The 17,778-nt window shown below is 33.2% G+C and overlaps 1 protein-coding gene across 2 annotated transcripts in view; it reads right to left on the bottom strand.

Moving 5' to 3' along the window:
• The window catches only part of LRP12 (LDL receptor related protein 12), a 67,078-nt gene that overhangs the window by 30,410 nt on the left and 18,890 nt on the right, over positions 1 to 17,778 (bottom strand). The window contains exon 2 of one of the 2 annotated variants that reach the window (XM_006916619.2): positions 4,639 to 4,695. The exons of the other annotated variant lie outside the window; for it this stretch is intronic. Coding sequence (XP_006916681.1) covers positions 4,639 to 4,695 — 57 coding nt within the window. The remainder of the gene's footprint in view (positions 1 to 4,638; positions 4,696 to 17,778) is intronic. 2 annotated transcript variants of the gene reach the window in all.

The raw sequence follows: 17,778 nt of genomic DNA, 5'->3' as shown, positions 1-17,778 counted from the left end.
TTAAATTATTTCTATAATTATTCTGACTTGAATATATATCACAGATTGGAGTAAAATTCAGTGCAAATACATTTTAAAAATAAAATATATTTGTTTAATGTGTACAAAGGTCTTGCTATAAACCGATTTGACCTAAAAATGTCTCAGATGAGTAGTAATTTAGCTATTTTAAAAATTTAGACATTTAAAAAAGAACATGAGACATTTAATTCAGACTTTTTTTTTAAAAAAAGCACATTAATATAGCCTTCCTACTCTCTCATACATATAATTAATTTACTTGGCTGTTTCTATGATATAACTTCATGATTTTCACATATTATTAGATCTATAACAATACCATTTGTTTTTTCTCCTTTCGCTATGAAAGCAGATTTAAAGCTCCAGACAATGAAAAATTCTCAACTAAAAAAAAAAGTATCAAAAATAAGATTTTATCCAATAATTCTTTCATTATATTATTACTAGATGTATACTTTTTGATAATCTACATTTTCTTATGCCTGTACTTGTAGCATAAGAACCAGCTAAAGAACAAAGACTTCTCTTGGCAAAGATTTGAGGAAGATGAAAAATAGAAACAAATTATCACAAGCATAAGAACCAAAAATATATTATTAAACAGAAATTAATAATTTCCCCCAAAATTCCTATGAATAAACAAAACTAAAACAGTACTATTCATAATAAATAAGAAAATTAATATTGTCATTTACTACTCACCAAATACTGTAACTAGATAAATTCATTATCTAACTAAATATGCTCATTACTCACCATTTGATTTATAACATTAAGACATTATGGGTGCATTCTGTAAATGTCTATTTCCTCCAGTTATAATAAGTTCTCTGAGAAAAGAATGTTTTACTCATTGCTTACTTCTACCCTTCTTGACACATGGTCCATATCAGCTGCTTAATACATGCTAAATGAATCTGACTCATTACAGACAGGGTAACTATACACCCTGAACTGTCTGAGATAGTCTTGGTTTTGTCTGCGGTGCCAGCATAATTAAAAATAGTGTACCCTTTCACTTTCAAAGTGTCCTGATTTGGACAATAAATTACCTGGAAACACTAATCATAGACAAGTTAAAATTCTTTCTGTCAGTATAATTTCCAAAACACAAAGAATGACAGAGTAGCTGAGGTGAAAAGAGCAGGTGAGGAGCAGAAACCGGTAGAACCACAGACCAGCGAGCTCTCTTGCCACTTCTGTTGCTTGGTCTCAAGAGAAAGCAAGTCCTACATTTAGAGATTCTTCCAAAGGCCGGTTCTCCACTTAGAACAGCACAGAAGGAGCTCTCATTTCAAGTGGGGATACAAGGAATTCAGAAGGCTTACACTATATCAAGCATTAAACCTTTTATAGCTCCACATTAGCCACAGAAAAACTGCCACGAATCTGTGTATTCAAAACCACCTTTTAAAACAGCATTCTTTGATTTTTTTAGTGGTATAATTAGAATAGCTTTCGTTGTTATTTTTCTTTCCATAGAAGAAAGATTTTAAAAGACTAATCTTCAAGAAAAACAATAAGCCATTAATAAGGTTTCACTGACCTCTGAAATATTTTTATTGGCACATAAATACATTTAATTAAAATATATATTTTGTTACAGGCTGAATTATTTTGCCTCAAAGCGCCTATGTTAAAGTCCTAACCCCCAGAACCTCAGAATATGACATTTGGAGACGGGGTCTTTAAAGAGGTACTTAAAGTTAAAATGAGGTCCTAAGAGTGGGCCTTAATCTGATATGACTGGTGAAGAGATTAGGACACCAATACACACCGAGAGAAGACCATGTGGAGATAAAGGGAGGACGGCCATCTGCAAGCCAAGGAGGCCCTCAGAAGAAACCAACTCTGCCAAAACCTTGATCTCGGACTCCTAGCTTCCAAAATTTTGAGAAAATAACACTGTGTGAAATCATGTGGTCTACGGTGCTTTGTTATGGCGGCCCTGGCAAACTAATACATGCTTCTAGATACATGTCTAAAACACGGAAACAGAAATAAACGGCATTAAAAAAAGACAAGGTTAAAATCTGCAAGACAGGTTTTACATAGTTTAAAAGTTTTTAAACTAAAAATTTTTTTCAAATAGGAATTTAAGGGTAATTTCAATGTTCAACAAGAGCCTAGGAGTCAAATTTCAAGCAAATAGATAAAATAAGTAGAATCTAATTTTGATGAGTTGAAGCAAAATTCAGATTACAAGTAAACACTTGTATAATTTATATAATTTCTCATACTCCATATAAATCTGCATAATTCAGGAAACCAATATTTTGCAAATAACTAATGCATATTACAAAATGATGCATGGTAAAAACAAAAACAAAAACAAAAACCAAACATCTATTCAAAGGGCAAGAAAGGCCACTGGATTTTTACATAACAGAGAGCAAAAAGTTCACTGATATGGTTTCAGCTTTCACATGTGATTAACCTTTAAGAAACTATCACTTGAGTTTTGGTATAGTATTAAAGAAGAACATTTGCAATTATCTGAAAAGGCTATTAAAATACTACTCTCTTTTCCAATTACACGTTGTGAAGCTGGACTGTCTTTATGTATGTCAAACAAAGCACAAGACTGAATGCAGAAACAGATGTGAAAATTCAGCTGTTTTCTTTGAAGTCGATCTTTAAGAACACTGCAAAATTATAAAACAATGCCATTCTTTTTATGATGTTTTGAAAAATATATTTTTCATAAAATTGTTATTGATGTAAAAATACAATAGTTGTTATTTGCAAATGAATTAAGTTTTTAAGCAATTTCTCAAATCTAATTTTTTTTTTTTTCATCTCTGTGGTAGCTCATATGGGCAGATCCCATGCTCAGACGTGCTGGTGTGCAGTTTTTGGGTGTTTTTTGTTGAGTTTTAGATGTTCAGCTTATTATTGTTTAAGGGGAGAGATCTAGGGACATCTCTCACTCTACCATGTTTCTTCAATTTTAATTTCTAATACAGTAAATATCAGTAGCTCTAACTTCATAAACAAAAACTCTTTGAAGTCATTTTTATGAACTGAACTGTGTCCTCCTCAAAGCTCATTTGTTAAAGTCCTAATCTGCAATGTGACTGTATCTGAAAGAGCCAGCCCTTCAGGAGGTAACTCAGGTTAAAGGAGAGCCTAAGGGTGGGGCCCTAATCCTGCAGGATAGGAGTCCTGACAAGAAGAGGAAAGACATCATAGATCTCTTTCTAAGTGCACACAGAGGAAAGGTCATGTGAAGACACCAAAAAGATGACTGGCCACAAGTCAGGAAGAGAGGTCTCACCTGAAACCAACCCTGCCAGCACCTTGATGCTGGACTTCTATCCTCCAGAACTATGAAAAATAAGTCACTCTACCGATGGTATTTTGTTATGGCAGCCTGAGCAGACTAATACATACGGTTCTCAACAATTTTAAAGCTTAAAAGGGGTCCTGAGACCAAAAAATTTGAAAATCACTAAATTAGACAATAACTATTTGGTTTGTGTGAATCAAATACAATTTGGAAAAGTAATCATAATTCTCATTAGCTATTCAAAACAGAAGGAGAAAATTAAAGGCATCTTTAAAATAGCCTTATTTTTTACTTGATGTATAGAAGATGTATATACCATTTGAAAGCATATGAAAATGGCAAAACAAATTATGAAAGAATTAACTCAGGATACTAAGGCACTTGCTTTTCATTATCAGAAAACCAGGTTTGTTGATGTGTTTGGTTACTACATACTAACTCTTAGAGTATTTGTTAAGTCTATTAACTTCCTGAATATAAAATCAGACATAAACAAAAGAGGAAGCTTTTAGTTTTGCTTCATGAGAAAAAAAATAACCAGACACATTACAAGATGACACAAAGAAATCAATGAGTAGATTGACAAACACACTGCAATTTTTTAACCACACAAAACTTATAAAAAATAGAGAAATAATAAAACAAAGTAAGAAACTCTATTTTAGCACATGCAAAAATAAAATATTTTGCTCTCTCTAGTAACTGTAGCTGATACAGCAAAAAACAGTAACAGGGCTGCGGAAGTCACTAAGTATGAAACATGTAATAGTTATGGGCCTTTAAGTAATTATTAAGTTATAAAAGCTTAGATGAGTGGAAAAACTGCATTTACCTCAATGAGTTTGTGAATTTTATAAACACAAATATGTTGTTGGGTTGCTTTTTAATAGCATATAAATTGTGCACTCAAGTACAACGGTTTTATGTATAGTGTATAGTAGTACTCTAATCTAAAAATCAACCAAAACACTTAATTTCTAAGGCTCTAATGCTTCATTCAAAATTACATTTTAATAAATTTCATTTCATATAACTTTGTATGTAAAGAAAATACTAATTCAACTTGAGCTAACTTCTCTGGGTTCAATGTTTGTATGAAAAATAATTATGCAGTCCATTTGGAAAAGTATAATCAATCCATGGGCATGCAAGTATCAGTTTTATCTTATGAGAATTTCTCTGTTCCAGTTACTTCATTCCTTATTACATGCTGCAAAAAGCAGTAATAATTTTTATTGCCAAATATCACTTCATAAGATACCAGGTGGCTTTCAATATTTACCATATAAGTCATGCATGAAATTTAAACATTACAAAAAATGACTTACCAGTTGACACTCCTGAAATATGCACATTTTCAGAATGTTCTGCAAGAGCACCATTTCCTAAAATTAAACATAATGAATAAACTAATTTCCAAGATAAAATTCATAAAAATTTTTCAGATTCTCCCTTTAAAAGAAAAACAACTACATAGAGCTACTTGTAATACTCAGAAACTAAATTAAAGTTTCTTATAATAACCTTCACAACAATATGACAGGATCGAAATTTTAGTAGTAGTAGGGAAAACAAAATATTTTGGAAATCACAATGATGCAGTGTAATATATAAAGGTCAAATATATAGATGTGATTTAAAACCAGAAAGAATTTTTGATCAAGTTAATATGCAAAACAGAACTGTGTAGTACTACCAGAAAAGAGAGAATCATGTATTTTTCAAAAACAGTATTCCTCCAAAAGCATGCTCAATCAGCTACAACGTGCTTGCTTACTGTTAGGGTCACAAATGTCGATACCTAAAAAATTAATAAATAATGTCCTGCCTCATCTTTTTGAAACTTTTCTTAGCGCTGACTCTAATAGTCTTAAGAGTAGGGGCAGAATTATACATTATTTTGCTGGCCCCTGATTTTCTACATCTCCTATCACAAAGTTGGGCGCATGGAACTATTCAAATAACTTACCAAACTGAGCATCACCTAATAAAATAAGTGTTTTTAAAAAGCTCCTACTTAAGGTATTGGGGACATTTACTTCTCCAAATAAATGTAAACGGTGTCGTTCAGGTATTTAAAAAATTTTTAAATTTGATTTTACTATAAATTATTTCTATCTCAGTTCTTTCTTATCTTATACAAATTTGCTCATCTTTACTTCTAAAGTTTTGACTCTCTCCATACTTTATGTCTATTAGCATCACAAAAGCTCAGGAATCCAGCTGACAGAGAAAGAATTCTCCTTGGAGTGGGGTAGGGAAGAAAGGTAGGTGGGATAACCTTAGAGAACTAAAAGCTGAATTGTCTTTGATGGTTGTCTCTCAACCATTACATTTTTTTTTCTCTGCAGAGAGCAAATATTGTAATTAACAACTTTTCTTTTACAACCATCACATTTTTATGATTGCCTGATTACTGTACACATCCCCCACTGCACTAAGCTCTAGGAGAGCTGAATCTGTTTATTTGGCTCAACATTGTATGTAGTTCCTGGAATAGAGCAGGTGCTCAAAGATCTGATGAATGAATAAATGAGAGAGGTCATGATGATTAAATTAAATCATGCCAATTAAGCACCTGATACAGTGCCTGGCACATAGTGCTGAATAGGTATTCATTTTTTTAACTGTGTAAAATATATTATTATTATTATTATTATTATTACTAAAGAATAAAAGTGAGAAAACATTTTTAGCTTGACAGCTATATCCTTCAAAATGACATTTGCCCCCCGCCATAAAGAAATGGTGAAAATGGTGACATAGGTGTGTAAGTCATATTTAGTACATCAATAAATCTGATAATAGTTATTTAAGTATTGTATATTAATGCCACATAAGCCATGATTTATCTTTTCCAGCAATGCTAATGTAATTGCTACGGACAGAACTGAAACTACTAGAAAGCCCCCGCCTCTTTCTTTAATGCACGCAACTTATAAAAATTGTTAGCATAAACAAAATGAAATAAGAAACTGACTTAATAAAACTAAAAAGATTTGCCAAAAGTCAATATAAACTGCCTAAACCCTTGCTACTCAAAAGTAGACTAGCAGTACTGGTGACATCATGATCTTATTAGAATTGCAGATTATCAGGCACCACCCCAGATTATGAAATCAGAATCTACATTTTAACAAGATCTTCCTCCACCCTCAGTGATTTGTATCCACACTAACTTTCAGAAGAGCTGTCTTAACTCTTCTACTTCTGTATTAGATACAGCTACAATTACAGCTGTGTAATTTGCAATCCTAAGGTTTCCAATAGCCTTAAGGGAGCATATTAAATTATCCTCAGGAAAATTTTAATATTAAATATATTTTATACATTATTTTTTCCAATTCAATATGCAGAACAGAGGCAGAAAGAAAACAGTAGCATAAAGTAGTATTTAAAACTGTGACTTCTGGACTAGATTGCTAGGATTTCAATACTAGCTCTATCAGTTACTTGATGTGCAATTTGGAGCAAGTTACCCAACCTCCTTGTGTCTTAATTTCACTTCTAAAATGAAGAAGATAATACCCATCTTGCAGGGCTTAGTGTAATTCTTTATAATAGAAAAAAACAATTTAATCTAAATCTTAATCAGCATGCAAATGAATAATATATAGCCTTATAATAAAAAATTCAATTAACTAAATTAAGTAATTCTGTACGCACTAACTTGGAAAGATATGCACATTAAGTTAAATGTTTCAGAATAACATTAGAATATGATTTAATTTTAATGCTAAAATTATAAATGTGTAGTTAATATACGAATGTTTACATAAGCATATAGTATATTTTTGTATATGCATTTACATATATAAAACTTTCAGGGTCTATACAAATTGTTGAAGAAAACTTTTGGAACTGGAATTAGAGAGGAAGACTTTTGTATACTTTTTGTATACTTCACCGATCGAATTTGTTACAACAGATGTGGATTTCTTTATAAATTTTATTTGTATCGCTAAAAAAAGAACAAGAACAAGAGAATATGGTTCATTTCACACCATTCTAAATAAGCACAAGTCTGATATTGTGCAAAATATTATAAAATATTTTAATTTCAGAAAACATTAATAATTTTAAAACTGATGAACAATACCTTAAAACATAAAAAAACCTAATTTATCATACATTACTCAAACTTAAAAACAATACCACTTAGAAGTTAAAGAAATCTATAATAATTTCTTTTAACATCAAATAACCATCCCTTTGGTTACATTAGATATTTCTTACTCTGAATATCACTTAAAGTGGCTACTTATTTTAGGTATACTGCCATTCTAGAAAGTATTTTTACAAAGATGCCAGTTATATAACATAATTATTTCCATATTAAAAGCAGAGAGTGCTCCAACTTGCTTCCTTGATACAAAGCTAATTACATTCTCTCTAACGCCCTCCTCTCAACCCCCCAGAAAAGAAAACCCTATAATACAAGATTTACACACACCACCACCTCCTTACTATCACCGCAGTGTAGTTACAGTAGGTATTCTAACATGTTAGGTATTCTTGCAGAAGTCACCCTTGAGAGGTAGCATATACTGGAAAAATACATAGTCTGATAAAAACATTACTTCTACAACTATACATTAGCAACTGACTAATTAGTTAATGAACCAGCTAATTAAACTAGAACTCTTAAAAAAAAAAAAAAGGCTGAAAGAAAAAGTTTCATTATCACTGAAGTCAGGAAATAATTTTTTATGACAATTTTTTCAGTCCCACTAACCCCCAAATACCAAAGGTGATCAATCATCCCCACTTACTTTTCTTATTGCCAAGGTGAAATATGGTTTTGTAGTTTTTGACTGCAATGTAAGAGAAAGAATCTTCCAAAAGAGAGAATTTTAAGAAAAGATGCCACAGCGCATTGAGTTCAAGCTCTGGAACCAGACTCCCTGGATGAAACCCCACTTCTTCTGTTTATTTGGTCATGAACCTTAATTAAACTACAACTCCTAACATTTGGTTTACTCAACTGAATAATCAGGATGTCATCATTATGAGAATGTCTAAATTTATGGTCTCTGCATCTCTGCTTTGTATCTTTGTTTTTTATTTAAGAACTAAAGTTCTTAACAGCTAATAAATACAGCTAAGACTTGAAGGATACACGCAGGCCAAGTCCTAAGGGCCTTACAAGCCTTCCCTCAGCTCATCCTTAAAACAGTTCATTTTACAGACAAGAAAACCAAAGCTTTGAGCAATTTAGTAATATTTTTAAAGAGCTAATAATTGAATGAATTGAAAATTCAAATCTATAATCATTAAGAAGTTGTTCCTAACTTTTAAAAAAGAATTCAAGTTCTATACCAATTTCCATGGCATTAGGAAGTCTATGTTCCTACCTTTTTAAAAAGAATTCAGACATGAATAAATTTCTTGCTTGTTACAGTACTTAATCGACTTCAGAATTAAAACCTACAGCTATTCTAATCTGTATGGGGGAAAATCAAGGGTTTAAAAGTTAATGAGTGGCAGTTACAAGTAATTTATATGCTCAGCATCCTACAATCTCATTTCCACTGTGCAGTGAGAACAGTAACCAAACATAAATATGTACATACATATATATATAACCTAAAAGCAACATTGTTTCTACTTTACTATACTTAAGGAAAAAGTCCAAAATCCTAATAAGGGTTTACCAACTGTCCACAGTCTGGTTCTTCCTAACTACTTAAAAAGCTTGTGTTCTGCTTTACAATTCTCTCTCCTCTCTCCAGAAACATTACTTTTAGAAGTGTCAGCTGTCTCTCTTGACTTTGGATTTTTAATATTATTTCTTTGGCGAGGCATCTCCTGCTTCCCCCAGACTAGGTTAGGTCACCCTACAATACCAATACTGTCACTTTTTGAAAATTTATCATACTTGTGTTATCTGTGTAGTGTTTATATTCCCACCAGTTCTTACTCTTGGGGGTGGGGAGTGTGATGTGGTGATGGGACACAGCTGGGTTTGTTCTGTTTTCTAAGCCAGTGACAGGTACAGAACATAACACATAATAGGGGATACTCTGTCCATATCAGCTCGAATAAATGAATGAATGGTAGGTTGATACATAAGAGGCATAGTCTCTGCAACTGAAGAGTTGACAATCTATTGAGAAAATAATAAAAACTATATAAAACAGAAGCAAACAACACACAAATATAAAATTAGCAAGCTTCTTACTCAAGTGGAAAGTCTTAGAGGCCTTTCTACTAACAACTGGAATGGAAGACAGGGTTCTCACTATAGTTACTAAAATTAGCCAATGCAATTAGACAAGAAAAATAATTCTAGGCATAAGAACTAGAAAAGAGGAACGTATTCCACCATTTACCTAAGCAACAGCCCGATATAACTTTCTGTTATTCTTTATCGTGCAAATGTTTCAATGATCATTGTGTTGTGCTCAACTCAATCTTGAGTTTTCTCTATATTGGTAGTATTTATAATTTATCTGTGGTTAAATATCTTTTCTATTTTGGGGATATATTCTTAATGAGGCTGAAGTCACTGAGCAACCACTTAATTTCTTTAGATTTCTCTGCAATTCATTCCTTTTGGGGATTGTTTGTGATTTTAATAACCAGAAATTTTTGAGATCATAACCTTCCTGGATTATCTTTGCTTCTTTTTTTATGTTGTGAAGATATATCAATATTTTTGTCTAAATTAATTTTGAATCTATTGGTCTATTGGTTTTAAGCTCTAATTGTGCCCAATTTCTCCCTCCCTTTTCTTCTCTCAAAATTCATGTATTGAAGCCCTAACCTCCAGTGTGACTGTATTTGGAGACAGGGCCTTTAAGGAGGTGATTAAGATTAAAAGAAGTCTTAAGGGTGGGAAACTAACCTAATAAGGCTGGTTTCCTTAAGAAGAAATATCAGAGATCTCTCTCTCCACCTGTGCACAGAGAGGAGGCCACGTGAGGACACAGGCAGAAGAACACTGCAAGCCAGGAAGAGAGACCTCACCAGAAATCAACCTAGAAGGGACTCTGATCTTGGGACTTGTAATCTCGAGAACTGTGAGAAAATAAATTTGTGTCGTTTAGCCACCCAGTCTGTGGTGTTTCTTAGGGCAGCCCAAGAAGGCTAATACAAACAGAGCTGGCCCAAGATATCTGTGCATCCTTGGAAGTGTGTGAAAAATTCAATACATTCTTCTGAAGAGAGGTTCCACAGCGTCTAACAAATACCTATAATGAAATATTTCATGTACAAAAAAAGGTTAAGAAACCCTTGGGAAATAGTTTACTATTTTCCTGCTTTATTTAATTACTGGCATTCTTAAAGTATCATTCTATAGCTTTTTAATTGCAGCCATTCATTATGGATTTAATAGACTTTTATGAACTGGTGTGAACTACTTGTCATTTAAAATAACAGTAACAATCATTTATAACCCTGCTCTTTTTGGAAATAAACATTCTAATTTTCAGACTACATTCTTAATGCACATTTGGGAGTCCAATGTTCTTATGTTTTGGCTTCCTGTAGTATTATGATTTTATGTTTGAAATATGCACACATGCATCCATATATAGACACACACACAGGATACTGTTACTCATGTATTTTATTCTCATAAGGACACATGAAATATATTGCTTTTGCTTCTATTTTTTTTCTTCTTGATGTATATTAAATTTCATAGCTTATTTATTAAACAGTAAATAAACAGGCTCTTGATTACATTATAACATTTCTGGAAAGGAGGATCAGTGGCCTGCTTTACTCAAATGTTATGAGACACAGGACTCAAACAGAAACAGCCACTACGTGGTCAGCTTGGTACAGTAGAAAAGTGTAACGAATAAAAGCAGTCTTTTTTTTCCTTTCTCGTTTCCCAATAGGCAAAACTTTTCACCATGTGGGGCCTGTGACTAGGCTGAAGGGACGGCAAGAGAAATCTGGTGATAAAAATGCTGGAAACCTTTGATGCCAACTTTAATAGCTGATGAAACTACAGTATAGAGAGAAGGGAAAGGAAGTTACCTTTTTCAAAAATCAGCTCTTTGTGGTATAATTTTCATGCAAAAAACTCACCAATTCCAAGTATAAAGTCTGGTAAGTCTAACGAATGCATGCAGTTCTGTGACCACCATTACAATCAAGAAGTACATTTCTATCACCCAGACACCTCTCTGGGCTCCTTTGAAGCCAATCCCGTTCCTATACTCCTAAAGCAAGACAACTTCTGATCCCATGGTCAACATTTATAAGCAGTATACATTGGACTGAACTCATGATCTATTACTTAATCTTCCTCCTAAAGTCATACGAAGAGATATTGTTACCCCATGGTATGAAGAAACTGACTCAGGTTAAGTTAATCATCCAAGATTCTTTAGCTAGGTAAGTGGTAGAATGGGCTCAAATTCAAATCTATCTTATTCTAACATTAAAAATTGAAAGTTTTCACCTAGAAATACCGAATTTTTTGGGTTCCCTTGAAAAAAAATTTAGTATCTGTCTATATGTATTCATGTCTCCAAATGTACTGAACTGATTTTTTTTAGGAGAGGTATGTATTCTTTTAGGGGTTCAACAGCCCTATTACCTTCTGCTGTCATTCTCACACTGATACCAGGCTCTCTTCATTTGTGTTACCTTCCTGGTCTTTGTCAGCATTTGAATTTGTGACCTCTGGTGTCCAGGTTACATGTGCAGAAAAATGTATGGAGGGATACACAACAAACTGCTAACACTGTTTGTCCTGACCACTTACCCCAACCCCAAATACAGGAAGGAGGAACAGAAATGATTAGCTTTTGTTTCTGATATATCTCTATAATGTCTGACTTATTAAAGTATATATTACTTTTGTAAATTAATTCATGTGGATTGAATATTATGTACTGAAATGCTATCTCCTAAAATATTAACACAACATAAAATTCTATAGCTACATAATTTGAAATTATAATTTAACATAATTAAACAATGATCACGGGTGACATTTAATATTGACAAAATGGTATAAGAACTATCATTTAATATAAATACTAAAGCATATTCATTACCCTCTTCTATAGCAACAGGTCACTTTAAAAAAATGTTTTTATATGTGAGATTCACTAATGAGAAGGCTAATATGTGGCTACAACTTTCCTATTCCTTTATCCTACCTGGATTTGGAGGACTGTTTCCTCTACTAGGTTAGGGAAGTTTTCAGCCATTATTTCTTCAAATAGGTTTTATAATGTTTATGTACAGACTAATGTAAACAAATAAAAAGCATTGGCTTTTGCAATTACAACAAAGATAAATGATTCTTAAAGTATTAGACTGTAGAAAACAGCCTTTTAGAGGTAGAATTATAAAGCAGAATTTAAAAATCATAACCATTTTATATTTTAAAAACATTTAAATGAAATTACTAAACTGTTAAGATTGTTAATATCATTTGCAGATTTAAGTTTTTCTTGATATTAACCTTGTTTCTTTTCTTGCATCAAATATCTATATTGTCGTCGTTTTCCTACCTTTATCATTTATGAGATGAGACAGTAAGTAGTTTGTTTCTACTTCTAGTAATATCTATGTCGAGAGAACAGGAAATTATGAGAGAGCACTATTTCACTGATCGGGAAGACTGTTCTCAAGGTTTATCAGAGGTTCTTTCACGGTGGCCAAGGACACAGTAAGTCCAAAATCGCTCTGGATCCTGGAGGTGTTCATTAGCTCCTCACCTCCTCTTCAGACCTTTCCTCTCTTCTGGTTCCTCTGTCTCCTCTTGATGATATGTTCAGGTCTTTCTTGTCCATAAAACTTCTCGCCAGTGCACCTCCCTGTTTCTGCTTTTCTATTTTGGTCTTTCCTTTCTCAGTTGAACTTTTTGAAAGAATCTACACTCACTAATGGAGTCTCCTTACATATCATTTTGCTCCTGAACTTGCCTCAGGTTTTGAACGTGATGCTCTCTCCTGGGAACAGTCCAGTGCACTGCCACTACGTACTGTCCTAACTCCTTCAACTCAGCTCAGGAAATAGATCTCCATCCATCTCAGGATGAATTAGGTAGGAGTCTTCCTAAATGTTCCCACAGTACATCAAATTAGTACTGAGTTGTGAGCATATTACTACCACAGTCCTTATCATCCTGTTTTGGGTTATTAATTTAACTGCCCATCTTCCACACCAAATTTTGAGTGTCTTATGGGCAAAGAAAGTCTTTCCCCTTCTTTCTTCTTTCCTCCTCTTTTTCTTTTTCACTCTCTCCTTGCCTTCCTATTCCCCAGCAACTATCTCCCAGTTCCTGACACAGAGTGAGGTCTCAGTAAATGTTAAGTGACTTTGAGTCAAAAGTTTCAGACTTTGAAATTAAACATGAAACAAACTCTGTGAAATTAACAATTCGCTTTCACGTTACCATTTGCTTAGAGGGTAAGAGAAAAGAAGGAAAAAGATGGAGAAATATAAAGAGGAAGATAGGCCTTCTTCCATCAATGAATGAAGTCAGAAAACCACAGGGGAAAGAGAGACTGCAGATTCGAGTGGTCTTTCAAAATGTAAAATATTTGCTAAATGACTATTCAGAGCAGCCTCAGCCTTTAGACTGAAAGGGGCTCTGCATTAGCTTCAGTAATGTGTTCGGGGGGCGGGGATGTGGGACGCCAACCCAAAGGCGTGGTGTTTTCACCATTTTTGATTTTCCATGACTCCTGGGGTCTTAATCGCTTACAGCCCACTAATTTAATAAATATATTTGAAGAATTATTTTTTTTCTCTGAGCAAACGGCTGGCTTTTCACTTTCCTCTACCGAAGCTCATTTCATAACTTTCCTGCTCGTTCACAGAATCTTAACATAGTATCTTGTAGTTTATCCTGTCAACTGGACATTTTCCTATTAAAATGTCATATATTAAGTTGAGGATTATTCTTTTTCACACAATTTTTAAAAATTAGCTAATGTAAATATATCTATTCCCACTATATAGTTGTTTCCTCAAGTGAATGAAGAGAAAATATAGACATTCTCTTACCTAAGTACAATGCTATTACTTTAACAAAATTTATAATAATTCTTTAACAAAATTAATAATAATTCTTGATATCATTTAAAACAGCCAGGTGATAGTCAGATTTTTCTGGGCATAAATGTCTTTTTACTGCTGGCTTATTTCAGGATCCAAAGTAAGTCTCAATGTTTCATTTGGTCCGTGTGTTTAAGTCTCTCTTAACCTAAAATAATACTCTCGTTTTCCATATTGCGACTTATTACAGAAACCAGATCAGTTGCCCTGTAAGAGGCCCATATTCTGCAGTGTCACTTAACATTGTTCTTCTAGCTCAAGGGTCATCAAACTTTTTCTGTCCAAAGGCCAGACAGTAAATATTTTAGGTGTTGTGGTCCATACGGTCTCTGTTGCAACTTTTCAACTCTGCCACTGCTGCATGAAAGCAGCCATAGATAATACTTAAATGCATTAGAGAAGTTGTTTCAGTAAAACACAAAAGAAAACGAAAAACAGGTGGAGGACTGGATTTGGCTCCAAGGCCACACTGTGCCAGCCCTCACTGTGGAAGCCTGATCTGACACAGGTTGAGCACTTCGGAGCTGGTGCTGTGTACTGTGTATGCACCGCAGAAGCAGGCACGTGCTTTCTGCCTGCACTACTTTTCACAAGCCTCAGGTTAATCGATAGGTCCAAGCAGGGCAGCCTGAGCCCTCCACCGTGATGTTCCCACGTGACCATTTGTCTAAGTTTCAGTAGATGAAACTGATGACCATGGCCCGAATAAATTATTTCATTTGGCAAAATTATTTTCTAATCTTGCCATTCTTTACATTTCATTAACTGAAATTCTGGAAAAAACTTTCCCTCAATGAATGTCATTTGCTTACCCTGAAACACAGTTCACACAGAAAAAGGGAGGATAAATGCTTAATTCTTTCCTTATAATATCTTATTTTCAGAGTATGGCCTATTTTTTACCACTGATATCCAGTAACTTGGTGCAGTAGGGTGGGTGGGTGTATACACATGTCTGTTTCTTATTATAAGTCTGTTGTTATGAACCAAGGAGTTTTTCTATATTCAGTGAATTTCAACCGTCGTCATTACTCTTTCTGATACTTAAGTTCTCTCATCTCTGGCCAATGGGAGCCTTTTCACTTTGGCCTCTGTGTCCTTTTGGCTTAAACCCCTGGCCCTTGTTTCCATGCTTGCTGATACAACAGAATGTCCCAGGCTTATCTTCGCATTTTCTGCCCCAGACTGGATTCGGCCACTTACCATTGACCCTCTGATCCTTTCAATGAACAATAATAACATTCCACTGATAAGGGTAGAAAAAAGATATATAATCTTAGATTCCATGCACAGAAGCTTAAAGAAGTATATTCTTTCTGGAAAACAAACCCTGCCTCTAACCTTAAGAAATCATTTAATTTCTCTATGGCTTAGTTTTTTGTAAAATGGAGTTAAAATAGAACCTATCTCGTAATTTTAATAAAAAGATTATACACATATAATTTAAAGCAATGATTAGCATATGGTAAGCACTCAATAAAAATCAGGTATTATTTTTATCTTTGTTAAGAGCTTTGAAAATACTCTAACCATTGACTCAATAATTCTGCTTTTATTAAACATAAGGAAAACAATGAAAAATTAAGATAAAAATAAAAGCATGTTAATGACAGTATTTATAAATATAAACAAAACTGTAAACAATCTAATGTTCAACATTAGAGAAATAATTTATAAAGAAAAAGTCATAGGGAAAAATGTCCAAGATATACATCAAGTAATATTAATAAATCAATCAGCCAAAGATTACCATTTCTGTTAGTCAAGTATGAATGCTTATTTCATTACACCCTAAACACATTTTATTCTTGTCTTTATTGAACATTTTGAACACTTAACAGAACATTTTGATTTTTACATATTTACTAAATTAGCATGTGGTATTTATTTGCATTTCTTTGTTAATTTAATTTTTGTTTCTAATTTTATTAGCCATCCAAGTACTATTTCTATAATTACCTTTTGTCCATTTACTGAGGAAGGAAGAAAATTAACATTTTATGTAGAAAATATTTGCATAAGTTATTTAAGAGCCTCACAACAAACCTTGAGGGGAGACAGCATAAAATTCAATAATCCAGCATCTCACCATTTAGAAATCTCAATTAATAGCAAATCAACATTAATTCTGAAAACATTAATGATCTGGCATCTGTGGTTCATCCAACAGTACCAAAAGCAGATAAGTTCTAGTAATGAATTTAAACCAAGAATTAATTGGTTTGCATATAAACTACATTGAGTTTAGTGAGGTCTCTAAGTAAAACTACAAAGAAGCAGTAGTGTCATGGTTAAGAGCACAGACTCTAGAGCCATGCTATCTGGGTTCAAATCTTAGCTCTTCTGCTTACTAATCATGTAGCCGTGGCTAAGATACTTCTGTGTGTCTCAGGTTCCTTATCTGTAAAATGGAAATAATAATAGTATCTAGGCTGATAGGGTTGTTATGAGAAAAAAATGTGTACATATATACATATATGCACATGTACATACATAAACATACATTCATCAGAATACTGCCTAGCACACAGTAACTGCTATGTGTTCACTAATGTTATAAAAATAAATTTATAAATCAGTCCTTTGTCTCTGCCACTTCATATAGCATAGTTTGCTATAAAATACTGCATTAAATTGTGACTATTTAAAAATATATTTACTTTAATTAGCCATGAACAATTTGGGTGATCAAGGTATGATTTTTTTAAAAAGTGTTCCTGATAATACGCCATATATAAATTTGTATTCAGTGGTGTAACTAGGAGTACAATTATTATAGACCACAACAGCACAGCATTGTTTCTCAAACCTGAGTATAAAAGAAATCACCTGGTGATCTTGTTAAAATAGAAATTCTAAATTACTATCTGGGGCAGGGCCTGAGATTCTGCATTTCTAGCAAGTGCCCAGGTAGTACCAATATTGACAAGTATTCTACCATTTCTAACAAGTACCATTTCTAACAAGTACCCAGGTAGTTCAAGAACACTATTAAGTTCATGAATAAGCTTTAAGGAGTTCTGGAATGATATGATAGCAAATACAAAATTTTCTGAGAATATGTATATGTAGATTATTTTCTGAGGAAAAGACCTATAGTTCTTACCATATTTTCAAAGGTAGGGGTTGGGAGAATGGAAAGAGGGGATGGAGAATAAGAATTTGCAGGAGGGGTGAGAAAGATACAATTCAGTTCCACAGCTAATTGAAAAGAACAAAATTGTCATTATAAAAAAATTATTTGTAAATAGACACCTTTTATATTTGTACAATAGACTATTATAACTAAAAAGACTAAATTGAAGAATCTTTAAATTCTAGAATAAAAATACAAAATAGGAAATTGACTAAAAAGATAAAGCCAAACTATCTAATATTCACTTAACAGGCATTCTAAAAGTAGAGACTTATAGGATAAAAGGCAGTTAAAACAC

This window comes from Pteropus alecto, unplaced genomic scaffold, assembly GCF_000325575.1.
Source record: "Pteropus alecto unplaced genomic scaffold, ASM32557v1 scaffold164, whole genome shotgun sequence".
NCBI classification, from domain to species: Eukaryota; Metazoa; Chordata; class Mammalia; order Chiroptera; family Pteropodidae; genus Pteropus; species Pteropus alecto.
The sequence above is the reverse complement of the archived record's forward strand: the minus strand, read 5'-3'. Positions and strand labels throughout refer to the sequence as shown.